Source organism: Cygnus atratus, chromosome 8 (genome assembly GCF_013377495.2).
Source record: "Cygnus atratus isolate AKBS03 ecotype Queensland, Australia chromosome 8, CAtr_DNAZoo_HiC_assembly, whole genome shotgun sequence".
Taxonomy (NCBI): domain Eukaryota; kingdom Metazoa; phylum Chordata; class Aves; order Anseriformes; family Anatidae; genus Cygnus; species Cygnus atratus.
This window is the reverse complement of record NC_066369.1, coordinates 8,541,734-8,556,505: the sequence shown is the minus strand read 5'-3', so window position 1 is coordinate 8,556,505 and position 14,772 is coordinate 8,541,734. Positions and strand designations below refer to the sequence as shown.

General features: G+C 36.4%; 2 protein-coding genes across 2 annotated transcripts in view; one reads left to right on the top strand and one right to left on the bottom strand.

Annotated features, from left to right (window-relative positions):
• Window positions 1-6,196, bottom strand: part of LOC118243368 (regulator of G-protein signaling 4) — a 33,424-nt gene extending 27,228 nt beyond the window's left edge. Inside the window, exons 1-2 of the mRNA XM_050712123.1 lie at window positions 6,102-6,196; window positions 2,247-2,405 (exon numbers count right to left, since the gene is read on the bottom strand). The gene's annotated coding sequence lies outside the window, so the exon portion shown is untranslated. The remainder of the gene's footprint in view (window positions 1-2,246; window positions 2,406-6,101) is intronic.
• Window positions 5,303-14,490, top strand: RGS18 (regulator of G protein signaling 18). Its single transcript, XM_035537361.1, has 5 exons — window positions 5,303-5,421; window positions 6,118-6,219; window positions 9,174-9,235; window positions 11,485-11,651; window positions 14,236-14,490. Exons 1-5 carry the CDS (start codon window positions 5,303-5,305, stop codon window positions 14,488-14,490), a joined length of 705 nt encoding a protein of 234 aa, XP_035393254.1.
• Window positions 14,491-14,772: the final 282 nt, after the last annotated feature.

The window sequence follows — 14,772 nt, the reverse complement described above, 5'->3', positions numbered from 1 at the left end:
TTTTTACTGCTCTGATGAGCAATTCACCATACTATTTTCTAAACCCTAGCACTATTTACATCAGCTAAATCAGGACATCAGAGCAATGCACTTTCAGGAAGAAGTAACAATGAATATAACATAACCTATAAGCTGAAGAAAGTATTATTGCAAATATCTTGGCTGTGCTTTAAATAAGCATAATTCTGTATATCTGCATCAGTGTGAACTGATACAGAGGGAGGGCTAATACACTGAGGGAGCATGAGATACAGCACTACCACCATCAAGGGTGTCTTTACAGTAGAACCTGAGCTCCTACGTCCTGCCTAATTTAATCCTGAATACCTAGGGTGTGACCATCAGAACGTGTTTTGACTACTCTCCCAGCCCTGGGAGCAGCCCTCTTCCCCTGCAGAGCTACCTTTTTTATATGAAATGCTCCTCACATCTTCCCCAGCTTTGTGTTATGGACAGTGCCTGGCCTAATAGTTCAACCCGTGCTGCAGGCATCTCGGAGAGATCCCCAAATCACCTTACTGGAAAAGCAGTGAGGACATGCCTGACTTCCAACACTTGAGGGCTCTGCTTAAACCACACAGTTCTCTGATAGTGGACTCAAGTCTGAGGTAGAAAAGAGATTTTTATTCCCTTGTCTGCTGTAGGGAATTTGATTTTATGACTCAGTCAGTGGACCAGGACTCGCTGTATTCTATCATGGCACTGGGAGGTTACTAAACCACAGTCTCTCTGTTCTGTTCTCCCACACCTTTCATAGAAGGACCAGAATACGCTCAGCCCAATACTTGCCATTGCTTGCACTGTTAATATGGGCTGATAGAAACTTTCTCTTGAAAAACAAGAAGGTTGTCATGTGCTGAATCCCTGTGGGTTTCTGTAAGTAATGCTTAATTCCGGTAGGATATTCTGGGCAGAATTTAGAGTACGTTCCCGCCTTCAACATTTCCTGTGAGTATACACTAGAAAAAACACATTTTAAAATGTATGTGTCCTAGGTAAGCACTTCCAGAAGCTGGGCATTAAAACGCATTTGTCTAACAAGCACTGATGTCATTGCTATACACTTGTGGAAAGCTAGTTGTAAACATTGAGTGGTTCAGCTGGGAAACCAGCTTCCTGCAGATTAATTGTGACAGTGACGTATGTAGTATGTAAATAGAGCTAATCAGAAATGCAGGCCATATAGCCATGGGGCAGACAGGAAATGAATACTACTGAGAACTTTGCAGACTCAGTTTCTTATTTTGACTTTCCAAAAGACTAAATAATACATTTAGTTTAGCACAGATGTAAACATCTTCCATAGCAGAAGTTCTGCAGAAACTACATGCATTCCCAAAGCCTACTCCAGGTTTGATTTTTCATCTAGGATGCCTTACAAGATTCTTTTGAGACCTCTGGCTGACAGGGCCTACAGACCCTAAATGCAAAGCACTCTGTTTGTGTTTTCTGTGATGCATATCTATAAGCAATGCAATTGCGTTTCCTTCCTTTTAAACAGCAGCAACAAAAGATTTCGTAATGTGAACTATGCATAGACGATATAATGGTTCTCTTCCACTAACTCTTAAGTATCCCACATGCCAAGTTCCTCCATTATGATGAATTTTTAAATGCACCACTAAATAAATTCACTGAAGTAGCAGACTGCAAGCTCCTCTCCTTGGGATTTACAATCAAATTATCCTCCCTGTGGTATTGCTTCATGAAGCTTTTTTTTTTTTTTTTAATTTGAAGACAAATAAAACAACAATAGTGTTGTTGATCATAGTGCTATTAAACTGTAGGCCCAATTATGGTTTCCAATGATGGGTAAACAACAAATATTGATGAGTGGTGAATTGTTGAGATGTTTCTGAAGAGCAGTAGAATTACTTTTCAAAGCCAAATTCATTCAAAACATGTAGTTTTCATTTTCATCACTTCAAATATCATTGCAATAAAAGGAAAGAGAAATATGGAAGAGACAAAATGGAAACATTTTTCAGCCCATGTTCTTCAGTAAAAATTTTTACCTTGCTTATTCTTCCCTGGACGATAAAGATACCTTTACATTTTTTTCTTGACATAGGGATGAGTATCACTTCCCTTCAGCAGAAAAAAGAACAAATTAAATTCTGGCACCCACAGAAGCCATGTAGGTGGTAGAAAGGGACAGAATAAGAACAGTTGTAGAGCTCTACTCAGAAATCAGGGCAGTGCTAGAACATGAACATGGATGTGAAGGAGGCAAGGTTTACACTTACCAGGCAAGTAATAAAAATACTTTGAAGAAAGATGCGGAGGGGTTGCTAACAAAGGAGAACTTCTGATTGTGTTCTAGTTCTTAGTGCTGAGCTGAAGCACTCAATCAGGGCTTCACTTGTTTTCTGCAGAACTGAAAGTCTGAATATTTCAGAGCTTACCTTTTGGAAAAAAAAAAAGACATATTCAACATATAATACAAAGTATTTATTGCTAATGCTATCAGTCAATTTTTCTTTCACAGAGGACAGCTATCAGTTCTATACAACTCAAGCATGACTTTATCAATCAGCTAGATGGGTCCCCATCAAACACTTACAGAAGTCAGTGCAGAGACATTTCAGATGAGAAGCAGGCCCAAAGAGATGGTGCATCACCTCAAGGAACTTCCTGCACTTTGTGATCTATTCATTTTTGCTTTTTTGTCAAGGAAAGATTGTTTTGGAAATACATATTCTATTCACCTAGTTGTGAAATGTTTGTGAATACATTTCAGAGTTTAGATAAATGGTTGTGAATTAGGACATCAGTTCTCATCCCAAATTTCTTTAGAGCTTTCTAGGGCTGTAGTCATGTCATCAGTATAATATTCTGGGCCTGTTTTTCTGGCTTAAAATAACTTACTCTTCTAGATTGTCATCTTGCAGTATATAAAACAGTCCAGAAGCATTTACAGGGTCATTTATACCGTTGCTATAACTACTGTAGCCTGCAGTGCAAAACAGAAACGCTTATTAGCACCAGCACTGTCACTGACAAAACACAGACTGACTTTAATGTAATTTGGTTACTTCAGGGACAGGATTTAATGTTAGCTTTCTATTAATGGAGAAAAAAAGAAAAAAAAAAAAGAAGATTGATTGCAATTATTCCATATTTTCTTTCAAAATTTCCAAATGAAGTCTCCGGAGATGTAGAGCACAATGCTGCATTTGAGACTGATGCTATTATCACAATACAGTACAGCAATATTTCAAGCCTCTAAGACATAACCTGTTGCTCTGGAGTCATTTAAGAATGGATTGGACAAGCCATTCAGACAAACGCTGGTGAGAGCCCATCATTAGTGCATGCTGGAGGAGGTGTCTCAACCATTCATTTCCATCTATAACTAGAACAGTTACTGTCCACTGGTGTAGTGGCAAGGCCACCAGAAAGTTATTCACTTATGAGTGATGTTTCATGCTACAAATCTTTCTTAAATCAGCTTATATGAACTATTGAGTCTACAATTGATGACTTTTTTCAGGAATTGCAATCACCAGGTAATAAAATTATGACAGATCAACACATAGACAGCATTAAACATCCATAAAAGGTGGAAAAAAGAGCTCACGTGACTACCTCTGTTGCAGAAAAGTGAAACAAAATAATGCATTCTCTATTTATTCTTTACTTATTGGTAAAAGGCAGAATATATTATTAAAGACAGCTGTGGTTAAAGCCAGTTCACAATAAGCAGGATGTGATATATAAGCCTACTCTGAAACTGAAAATGCTGTTTAAAACCATAACCCTGCTTCTTAAAGGTTCTTGGGCTACAAAAAGCAGTTTTGCACTGAATATTTTCCATTCAGTCTGATTTTAAAATTTGTGTCACAAAGATAATACTATGTATTTCTCTCTTTTTTTTTTTCTGTCTCTTTTTAAAAAATAAATTCACAATAGATTTTTTTTTTATTATTTAATTTTTTTTGGTTATGCTTCAGGAATACGGAGTCCCAACAGAAGTGGTGGTTTTTTGTTGTTGTTGTTTGTTTGTTTTTGACTATGAATGCCTCAGCTCTGCAGCCACAAAGAAAGGACCATGGTAAGACTCTCACCAGAACTTACCAGCATTGCATTAAGTGGCAAAAGTCATGGGAAGGTGATGAGGTCACATCACCTCTCCAGGGTTTGGTATCTTACCTGAATAATCAAAATGAGACATTAGCATTAAAAAGAGAAAGACTATATAATTCTGAATCAATGAACTACTGCATAATTTAGCTACAACAAGGAGATTTCCTCTAGGACCATCATGTAGGTTGCTCTTTTCCAAGCCTTAATTCAACTAATAGTGAAGAGGTTTCTTTGGTAGTTGTATTATTCCTGTCACATCTCCAGCACAAATCTTTATTAGAATGAGAAACTTAACTGAGACTGAGCTTGTACATGAAAAGGTTATTTGTGGTGATCAGCCTAAATAAAATAGTACATTTAGGTTATGTGAACTGAAATAAGAATTTTTTTTGTTATTTACTGCCAAAAAGAGAAAAAATCACAAATTTTGTGCTGAAGGACATTTTATCCAGGCTGGGAGATTGTAAATGAAAATAAAGCCACAGGTATAAAAGATAAATGAGAAGCTTTAAGTGGACAAGCTTGAAATTAGGCGTTCAACATTTCTGAAAAATGGTGTAAAAATTAAAATTTCTGCTTACAAAAATATCTGGTTAACCACAACATCATCGAGCTCTTGCAGGACAGACTAAGAACCCCCCAGTTTCAGCTTAGCACATTGCAGATAGAACTTTGTGTCCAGCATATGGCATCTGAGACTGCAGAAAGCAGTTAAAGGTCAGCTAGAAGCTCTGCTAAGAGCTTAAAGAAAATTTTGCATGTTTTTTAATGTAAACTGATTCTCTTTAAAGTTCATTTTAGAGAAGCTATATACACTTCTCACAGGTTTTTGGAAGAAAATGATGGTACCAGCCTAAGTCTACTAAAATATCAAGTTCTGCAAGCACAAAAGCAGGAGTTGCTCTCTGCTAGTAGCTGCGTTTGTCCGTATGATCAACAGCCATTTTGCAAAGTTGTAATCTCACTTCCCTAAATGACGACTGTAAAAACAGAACTCTACTTAAAGTCCTGTGTGTGTGCAGCTGCAGTGACAGCGAAGGTGGAGAACCTCCTTCTTTCCACTACCTGCTCTGGAAACCCTAACAGCCTATTGGGGGCAACGCAGCCCGATACAGCATGAGCACGCCTTCCTGAGCACACCAGTTACACCAGATGAAACTGCTGTAAGGAAGTTAAAGAAACATTTTCTAAAACTGGGAAGCTTTTTTAGAAGAAGATGGAGAACCCACTTCTTTTATTCCCCCAGCTAAACATTTCTGCTTCGAAGGATAAATCCTATTACAAAGTCACGAAGTCAGCAGTTAAGGAAGAGCCAAATAAAGCAAGCAAGGCTGGGTAAGTTTTAAGGTCATGCTGATGCTTTGAGTGCTCTGTTTATATACAGGATTCTTCTAACATAGCTCGTGGGTATGAATTTAGGGCATAGATATTTTTATTTCTGGCCAATATATGTGAAAACTCATGAATTGCAAGCCTGGGAATTGTATGCATAAAATATTAATTCATCAATTTTTATTTTATTTCATTTTAAGAACAAGAAGCAAATAAACTAAGCAAATAAGAAAGGAAGATTTCATAAAGTTCCTAGAAATGCTTTTTAAAGTCTTAATATGATCCAGGAAAGTTTCTTTTTTAAAGATTTCAAATGTCTGGAAGCAATACTTCCCTTTTCTTTGCAAAATGTTAAAAGTAGAAGATACAGAGTCAACTGTTTCATGTGTTCATGATTGCGTTCATGTTCTCTAACATGAAATTTCACCCTCCTATCTTTAAAATAAGGGAAAGAGCTGCTGAAAACAGAGAGATGTCCATTTCTCTTTGCCAATGTTTTGCATATAAATTCATGTTAATGTAAGAAGAAGAAATTCATTAATGTGAATAACATAAATAGGAGACTGACAAAATATTACTGTAAGTGAACATTTGAGGGTCTGTGATGCAGAGGCAGAGTATCTTTTTCTTATTCAAAGAAAGAGTTTGGAAAAACCTTTAAATGAGGTTGATTTAAAAGCTACCTGAATTCTGTTGTAGAGCAAAGCAGAAGAGAAATAGGCTGAGCCTTCTCCTGCAGAGGTCTGAATACCACGAAGGTGAACATCTTGGTAAACCTGGAAACTTGACAAAAGCATCAAGGTAGGCATTATAAAAGACCAACAACGGGGATTCCTTCCAGGAAGTGTGACTCAGAACATTTCCTGCATTTCTGTGCGCATTCAGACTTGGCAGAGAGAAATGCTTTCAAGATCTATTTCATTTAAAAATCAGCTACCTAAACCAAGCATACAGATGATAAAGAATTATCTGGTATACACCAAGGTAACTCACCACTAATGTTTTCATACCACTAAGTGTAGACTGGTTACCCACACATGCATATGCATAAAAGCCTTTACTCATGTCAACAGTGTTTTTCTTAATCCACTGACTATACTGAGCAAGCATTGACTCAGAAATGAAGCTGACAAATTATTGCTTTGAAGGAAATCATATAGCTACTGGAAAACAGGTTTTCCAAAGAATTCTGTGATGCGTGTCTAATACTGGATGGAACTATAGTTCCTCAATAATTGCAGTAATTGACTGAACACTGTCTTGTCTCCAAAATTCAAATATTGATGTTTAAACACTGCTGTAATATCATCTCTATTACACTGTTTTCTATTAAGTTTCAGGGTGAAATCTTGTTTTTATTAAATTCGGTAAGAGCTTAGTTCCTGACTTCACTAGGATACCAAAATCTCAGTGATATACTAAGAATTACATTTGTAGGTCTTGACTGAAAAGAACTGAAAATGTACTGCAACTCCACGGCCTAAAAAATTTGCAGTTCTTTTCTTTCCATCACAGATCACTTCAGAGATTCTCATGTCATTCTTTGGTCTTGTTAAGCCTGATGAACCTTGTTTAAGCACCTACGCATCTGGTTAATTAGGTGGTGTTTGTTGGTATCACTTCCAAATATCATGGGCATCCAAATGAAGGGATGTACTCGTGATCTGGAAGACTTTCCACTCTACCGTCCCAGGGGATTTCATTACGTTTTTTTTTTTTTCTTTTTTTTCCTCTCTCTCTTTCTTTCTTGTGCTGCTGTTGGCAGAAAACTTAATTCAATGGTTTTACAGTTCACTCGAAAATAGAAGACCTTGAAATTAGGAACAAAGGTAAAACCATGTTGAGAACAACCTTTTTCAGTACCTCGGTTCCAGACATGTAAAATTGTGCTAAGACTGTATCTAAAAATAGAAAGTACAATCTCCATATCACCTATAGGTAGACCGTACATTTCCAATACTCATTTTTATTTAAGTGGCTGATTACCCTTAGGCATCTCATACCAAGTACAGAGCCATCAAAGCATTCTTATCAGCTGTGAAAAGGCACTTTCAGACACAGATACAATATTGATAAGGAATTCTCTGAAGAATTTCCCTCTTCTTCCAGACCCACACTTCCTTGCTCAGCCAACTACATTTTACCATGTTACTCTCAGCCAGATGCTTGACTAACATGGATTCAATTGAATAAAAGAGAAACTGTTTTTGGACTGCATATGTGCTCTGAAGCTGTCAGGGTTTATCTTTCACTACTGCAAAATTCATTTCTCTAGCTGTAGGAATCCATTGTTCCCAGACGTATGAGTACACACAATTCGGAGAACTGCACTTTTTGTACTTCCCATGATTAAAAAAACTCTGTAAGGGAGTGAATTCTCTTTTTCCCCCACTCAAGAATTCCCCTACTTTATTGGCCTACTTTATTATTTTTTTTTAAATTTCAGTTCTCCCGCATTTGTACCGCTCGAGATCTGTTTGTCTTTCCCTAGCTAAAAATTTCATTCTTATAAGCAATGACTTCCGGAAGGAGACACATGACACCTATAAAAAAATAAAGAAACCCTCCTTTCAGTTTTGTACGAAACCAAGATCATTACTGACTTAAATTCCTACCCATACTCATTAGAATTTCCCTTCCTCTAAAATTCAGGTTTTTAGAGATTTTGCCAAGGAAGCCCAAGCTATGTAAAATCAGGCTACAGAGCATACGTAAGCATCAGGCAAGAAAAAGAAATTATTTCCAGAATTGTTCAATCATAAGAACAGATTGTTCTAGTTCTCAGCCCCACTATCAACTAACTCTGGACAAGTTGCTTACATGAGGACATTGACAGTTTCGGTGTACAATGCTGTGCTACGTCAAAAATGGTTCTAAATATTAATACTCCTTCTTCACCTTCAGGCTTAGAAGTAAGCCATAGTCCTGGCCTCATAAAGTTAATTCCAGGCCTGTGCCAGCTCTGGTCTGCAAAAATCAACGTACTGTTCAGGGTTAATTTATACAGCACACATAAAAAGTGCTTCCTGAAAATTTCATTTGGGTGAATGAAATAGGATATTGTTTTTCCCTCTCTGTATTGTTCTCTAAGACAGAATATTTGAAATCAATGAAAAATACATGTAACTTAGCATCTTTGATGAATAAGTGGAGTTTTATAAATAGAGTTCAGTGTCTCAGAATAGCATGATATTTGAAAGATGGTTGTGGTGAACAAAGCAAACTGTATGTGCTGTTACCCTAGAAGACTGTCACCTAAATCATAGTGCTACAACTTCATCTTCAGCTTATAGAATTTCCCGTAGTTCTTTAAAAATAGGCTGTGGCAACACAGCCTCAGACTGCGTGCATTCAAAACCACATCTCTGCAAGAGTATTTTTTATGTTTAAATAGGTGTCTGAACGGCTTCCCTTGTAAGTTTTGCCATACTGCATCATCTCTATTTCCTTAAAGATTAGTAGCACAACACAGACACTGAAGAGAAAAATCTCCGTTCTGACCTTTTTTTTAAAAGGGAAAAAAGTGCAACTCTGCATGAAAAATGGCAGGAAAAATTTTGCCATGTGTTTCTGAAGTCTGTAGTAGAGTTATTAATAATAATAATAAATAAAGAGTTCCTTTAGCAATATAATGTAATCAAACACTTTGTGAAACAGTGTAGAGCAGTAACAGCAATTTATAACGTATATCAAAATAGCTTTGTATATACACAATACATACAATTCTTCAAAACCATCTTTTGTTTCTTAAACAGTGTGTCTCCCGAAGAAGCAGTGAAATGGGGTGAATCTTTTGACAAATTGCTTTCCCAGAAAGGTTAGTAGTTTTTTTTTTTTCCTCTTCCTGAAGACTATTATGATGGAAAATTACAAAATCCAGTTATGCATTTAAGTAGACATGGCTGTTACCTAAATTAGGTATGATTGGTCATTTATAGCAGCATGTATTTCTGCTCTGCTCATGTGCTTAGGCTATAGCATGCTGTCAACTACTGAAAATAGTTGAAAATAACTTATATGTTGGGTATTTTGCTGAACAAAGCCAAATAACAGGAAGTGAAGATTTCTTGCAATAAACAGTAAAAGGCAGTCAAAAGTTAAATTGTTCTATTATGAATAACATGCTTTTCTGCTCTATCAATTCTTATCAGGCACTTGGAAAAATCCATTATAATAGTGGCATACTAATAAATTATTTAGAACAGCACTCACATTAACAGAAACTGATATTATCTTTTCTGGACTAATTTTTTTGACGTTGCCAAGAAGAATAGCTATTTTCTGATGAGGTAACTGCTATATTAGCATAAAAATACTGAATGACAGTTTAAAAAATGCTTGGATATCTGCTGGCTACTGTCTCATCCATCATTTTGCCTCTGCCTGGAATCACACTGTATTGTTTCTGTCCTGTCTTATTGGCAGGCTTGTATAATGAAGGCTGAAAATGAATTTCTGTGTTATTGTTATTATTGTACTTGGCATGAAGCAGTAATTTTTTTGTTCTAAAATACTTCATAGTGATTATTTTCCTACTAAGGATAACTAGCCATGTGTGGCATACAGGCAGTATTAAAATGAGCTTATAATAAAAAGAGGACTTGCAGACAGAAAGTGCCTCTATATTTTTATCAGGAGAAATATAAAAATAGGAAAAAATCCAAGTTTGCATGGAAATCAATATCGCATCTTTGGCCTGCATCTTTGTACAATATATGCAAGTTTGATTCTGAACTTCTTAATCAAACAGCTTATTAGCATTGTGACTTTGTCTGAAGGCTAGAACTCTGAATTATCATTATGGACACATTGCTCTTAGTAAAACATATCAATTTAAACATAGCAGAAAACGGGGAGTCCTTGCTTCTTATAAATGTCTATTTCTCATTGCTACATTGGACCTACCCTATTTAACACTTCTGTTAACCTTGGGAAAGTAAGAGATGTTTAAATGGACTTCAGAAGATCTAAAATGTCTGGAAATGTCAGAGCATTGCCTATTTCTAGTCCACATTTTACTACCCTCTTTCAGGTAGATAAATCCTTCCAGAACAGTTTCAGTGGTTTTAAATTCTTAAGAAACAATGGTGAAAGGCAGGTGAACTCAGTGCTGAGAGTATTTAGCCATACGTTCGTAGAAATATAAAGAGTCCCAAGGCAGAAATCATTTGCTTCAGATATAAGAGGTATAGGAGGCAACATTTGGCCAAATAATTGATTTTTCATGATGGGTATGAGAAAGACTTATTACATCACCTTCATTTGAATATTGCTCAAATATTCCTGACAGCAAGACCAAAAACTTAAAAATGAAAAAAAAAATTCTATGTACCTAAAAGAAGAACTTGTAACTTTTGACACAGTTGGTTTCTAAAACAGTGGTAGGATCCAAACCGGCCATTGTTTGCAAGGGCCCATTGCTTACATAATTATCAAATGCACATATGTCCCCCTCTTCCCACTCTGGATGGATGCACGTATGATCCCACTGCACTACTGGACACTCTATGGTTTTCAAATATGTTCCTTGAACAGTTGACTCCAATACAATTGCATTACTTACCCAGGCTAAGCATCTTTAGGAAATAAAATATCTTCAGCATGTGATCAACACTAGGGTAAAACAAAGAAAAACAAAAAGAAAAAAGAAAAAAGAAAAAGAGAAAAGAAAAGGAAAAGAAAAAATGTTACTGGAGAGCAGTCTACTTGTGAGCAAACATTTAAACAGTGTTTGTGTTAACCTAAATCTGATATTCGGCTGGAGCAAAATCCGTCACTTCCAGATTCATCTAGATCTTTTGATTGCTTCCATTTATAAATTCATAAGGTCTTGGTAATAGATTTTTACAGATGCTGAGAATTTTGTAATGGGAGTTACAGCACTCAGGATCATAATCAAAGAAATGCACTTAATTAAAAACCTTGATGTAATTTAAAATAATTATCTCTAATAGGATGTAACTCAAAGGGAGCACAACCCATTTTGTTACTTTGCATAAGACTGTTTGAAAATATTAACTGTCTGATAAGTATTTATTTAACATAATTCAATATTCCTTTCTGTAGCTGGACTGGATGCCTTTACAAACTTTCTGAAAACTGAGTTCAGCGAGGAGAACATCGAGTTCTGGATAGCTTGCGAGGATTACAAGAAAAGCAAAACTACACATGAACTTTTCCCAAAAGCTAAGACCATCTATGAAACATTCATACAAAAAGATGCTCCAAAAGAGGTACAGTAAAAACATTCTTCAGTGTACACAGTATTTTTCACAACTGCATCTGTTGAAATCTGCTTTTAAGAAGAGCATGCCCAGAAGCAGTGGCAACAGTTAACTGTGTACTCACTGACTTAGGAAGACAGTATCTTAAATGTCAAAACTTTGGAAGGAAGCCTGGAAGCAACTGCATAGATTATTCTTGCTGTCCTCCAGGCTCCTGGTTACAGGCAAAAAACAACGCATTTTACTCTTTTAAGTGTAAATGTTATATCTCTGGAATCAAAGATTCCTAGGGGGCTATGGAGCCAGGATGGCTATATACAGGCTACATTTATATAGAATATATATATATATATATATAAGGGCAGTGTGTATATACATACACACATAAATATATACATACATACACATACACACAGAGTATTTTAAAGGAAAAATATTAATGATAAATGTTAATGTTGCCATGGGGACTTATCAGCCAGTGTTCATGAAAAAGTATTATATATCTTTAAAGCTGCCTTCAGAACAACAGAATAATTCTTTCATTCTCTTTAACTAGTAATATTTATTAAATTATTACATAGCTGAGACTCAGAAACTTTTATTTTAAAGACTAAAGGAGAGTAGAAGAAACTTTTAAGTTAAACATGTCCTTTAAAGTAATAATTATAATGTTTTAAGCATAGATTTTTCTTGATTGATCTCCCTGCAAAGCCAAAGCTCTGGCTGAGCATTCTCACTATGTTACTGATAGCACGAACACAAATAAATTAATATGTCAATCCTCATTAGCACTAAGGCCTTTTTGTGTTACTGTAGTAGTACAAAGTCTTCATATTTATGTCTTCGCATTGCTGAAATGTATTGTAAAGGAATCATATTATAAATGAGCAAAAAGAACATTTTTTACCTGGTCTAGGAAGGAGATGAAGAGGTTGAGAAATGATGAACTCTCACTGAAATCAGGATCAGCTTCTTCAAAAGGCCTTTTGGACTTTCAATTTCATGTAATTCTATCAAGTTTGAGTAGATTAAATATGTCACTTGCTAATGCTCCTTTTCCCCTGTATTATTATGACTCCTATTATTACTTTTACTATTTTTTTTGTATTTATTTGTCAGAATAGAAGTTAAACCCTAACTGCTACTTCCGTGTAACAAGGGTGAAAAAGGTCTAATTCTTATTTTAAGAAGATTGCAAAATGGTGTAATTTCCACCCATAATTCCCACAGATTATCTTTAAGGTTCAGATCTGCTTTTGCTAGGACAGGGGGCCAATTTGGTAGGTCCACTTGCAAAACTTATAGCTGTTTTTATTTCTTTTCCTGCAGCATCTCAGCGGGGTGGACCTTACATAAAAAGAAAACCCCATAATTATTTGAGGTGCAACCGATCAGTGGCAGCAGATCAGTCTATAAGCAATTATGCTAGGGCAGCAAGCACTGATGCTATCAACTCTTGAGAATGACATAAGCAAAAGGATGAGCAGAATGCAAGCTGGAGAGGGCATGGGGTGTGAAAGTCACACCTTGACCAACAGTAATGGAATGATTTCTTTAACTATCGTACTTTTGGTCTGGTGCGTGTGGTGTGGGTGCTGTTGTGCGAAAGCAGATGGCTCTGGTGAGACTTCCTTCCTTGGGTTCAACCAAGCAGCTGAGCCCAGCCAGCAGCATCTCCCTGCAGACCACTCAGCTCTGGAACTTGCATCTCCTCTCTGCCTTCTTGACCTTCAGTCTTGTCCTTCTTGTCCTCTTTTACAGACATTTTTTTACTGAGCATAGTTAGATAGGATCTTAAAGTCATAGGTCTGATGGAACGGACCGTTTTACCATCATTAATTACTCTTCAGTTTTTAGATCTAAGCTATTTGTTATAGCTTTAAGGAAATGACACGTGTCATTTCCTTAAAAAAGAGCGTGTTATTGAAGCGACTTTTGACTGGATCAGGCATTTCTCTTTTCTTTCAAAATAGCATGCTCAAACCTGTATCTGACACTTCAATAAAACCCTCGTACTAAGTAAATCTTCCCAGGATTAATCCAACAGTACATGGAATAAATGATGATTTTGATATGCTTTCCACATCTCTAAAGCCTCCAGAAACCTGTTAAAATTATTTTAATATTTTAATTATTAGAATTTTCTCACCTTCTTGCCACCAAAACTCTATACAGGAGCTAGAAAGTTTAAATATGCACCAGCATATTCTAATGAGATGAAGTCCACATGGATCCTAAATGAGAATGGAGAGAGTTCTGCCTTAAGCTGGTGTTGCAAAGCTTGACAACAGGAACTATATAAAGCTCACTGTTAGCAAGTCACTTTTACTCCAGTGCTACCACAGCAAACTGGATCAGTTTTATTTTAACAGTTATTTTACCAGTTTTTCATTGTACCAGTGACATGTCTGTGAAGACTTTCTGACAGCCATTATTCAACTAATTCTGTGGCATTCCTACCCAGTTGTATAAGGGATTCAAAGGCCTCTTACCAGAAAACACTTTCACCCAAGTACAGTATCATTGCTACGGATAATAACACAGGAAATACATTAATGTACATTAAAGAAATACACTTTTCCTCATTCTCCAGGTGAATTTGGACTTCCAAACCAAAGAAGTTACAAGTCAGAATATTGAACAGCCCGTCATCACCACCTTTGATGCAGCACAAAACATAGTCTACAGGCTGATGGAGCAAGACAGCTATCCGCGTTTCCTAAGATCTGATCCTTATTTAAATTTGGTTAAGGGAAGAAATCCCAGTCGTCCCACTCTTAGGAGGAGGTCACGATCTTTTACGGTCAATGATTTCCAGGGTGTGCGGCCAGACTTTACTGTTTGGTAATAGGAAACTCAACCCTTACAAATTCTAGCTACTGCAAGCAAACTGTATGTGTGTTCTAAAATCCAAATCGTTAGCTGGTGTAAATATGTAGAAAGCAAAATTGCATGCATTTATACCAGGTCACAGTTCTGTAGCCAGTGAGTAATCTCATTTATTGTAGCTAAGTGGGCACTATATATTGCCAAGACATGTTGTGTGAACCTTTTGTACAGTATTTTTTTTAAACTCAGTCAAGAGCTGTTATCATATCTGAAAGAAGAATCTGTTTCCAACATGAAAATA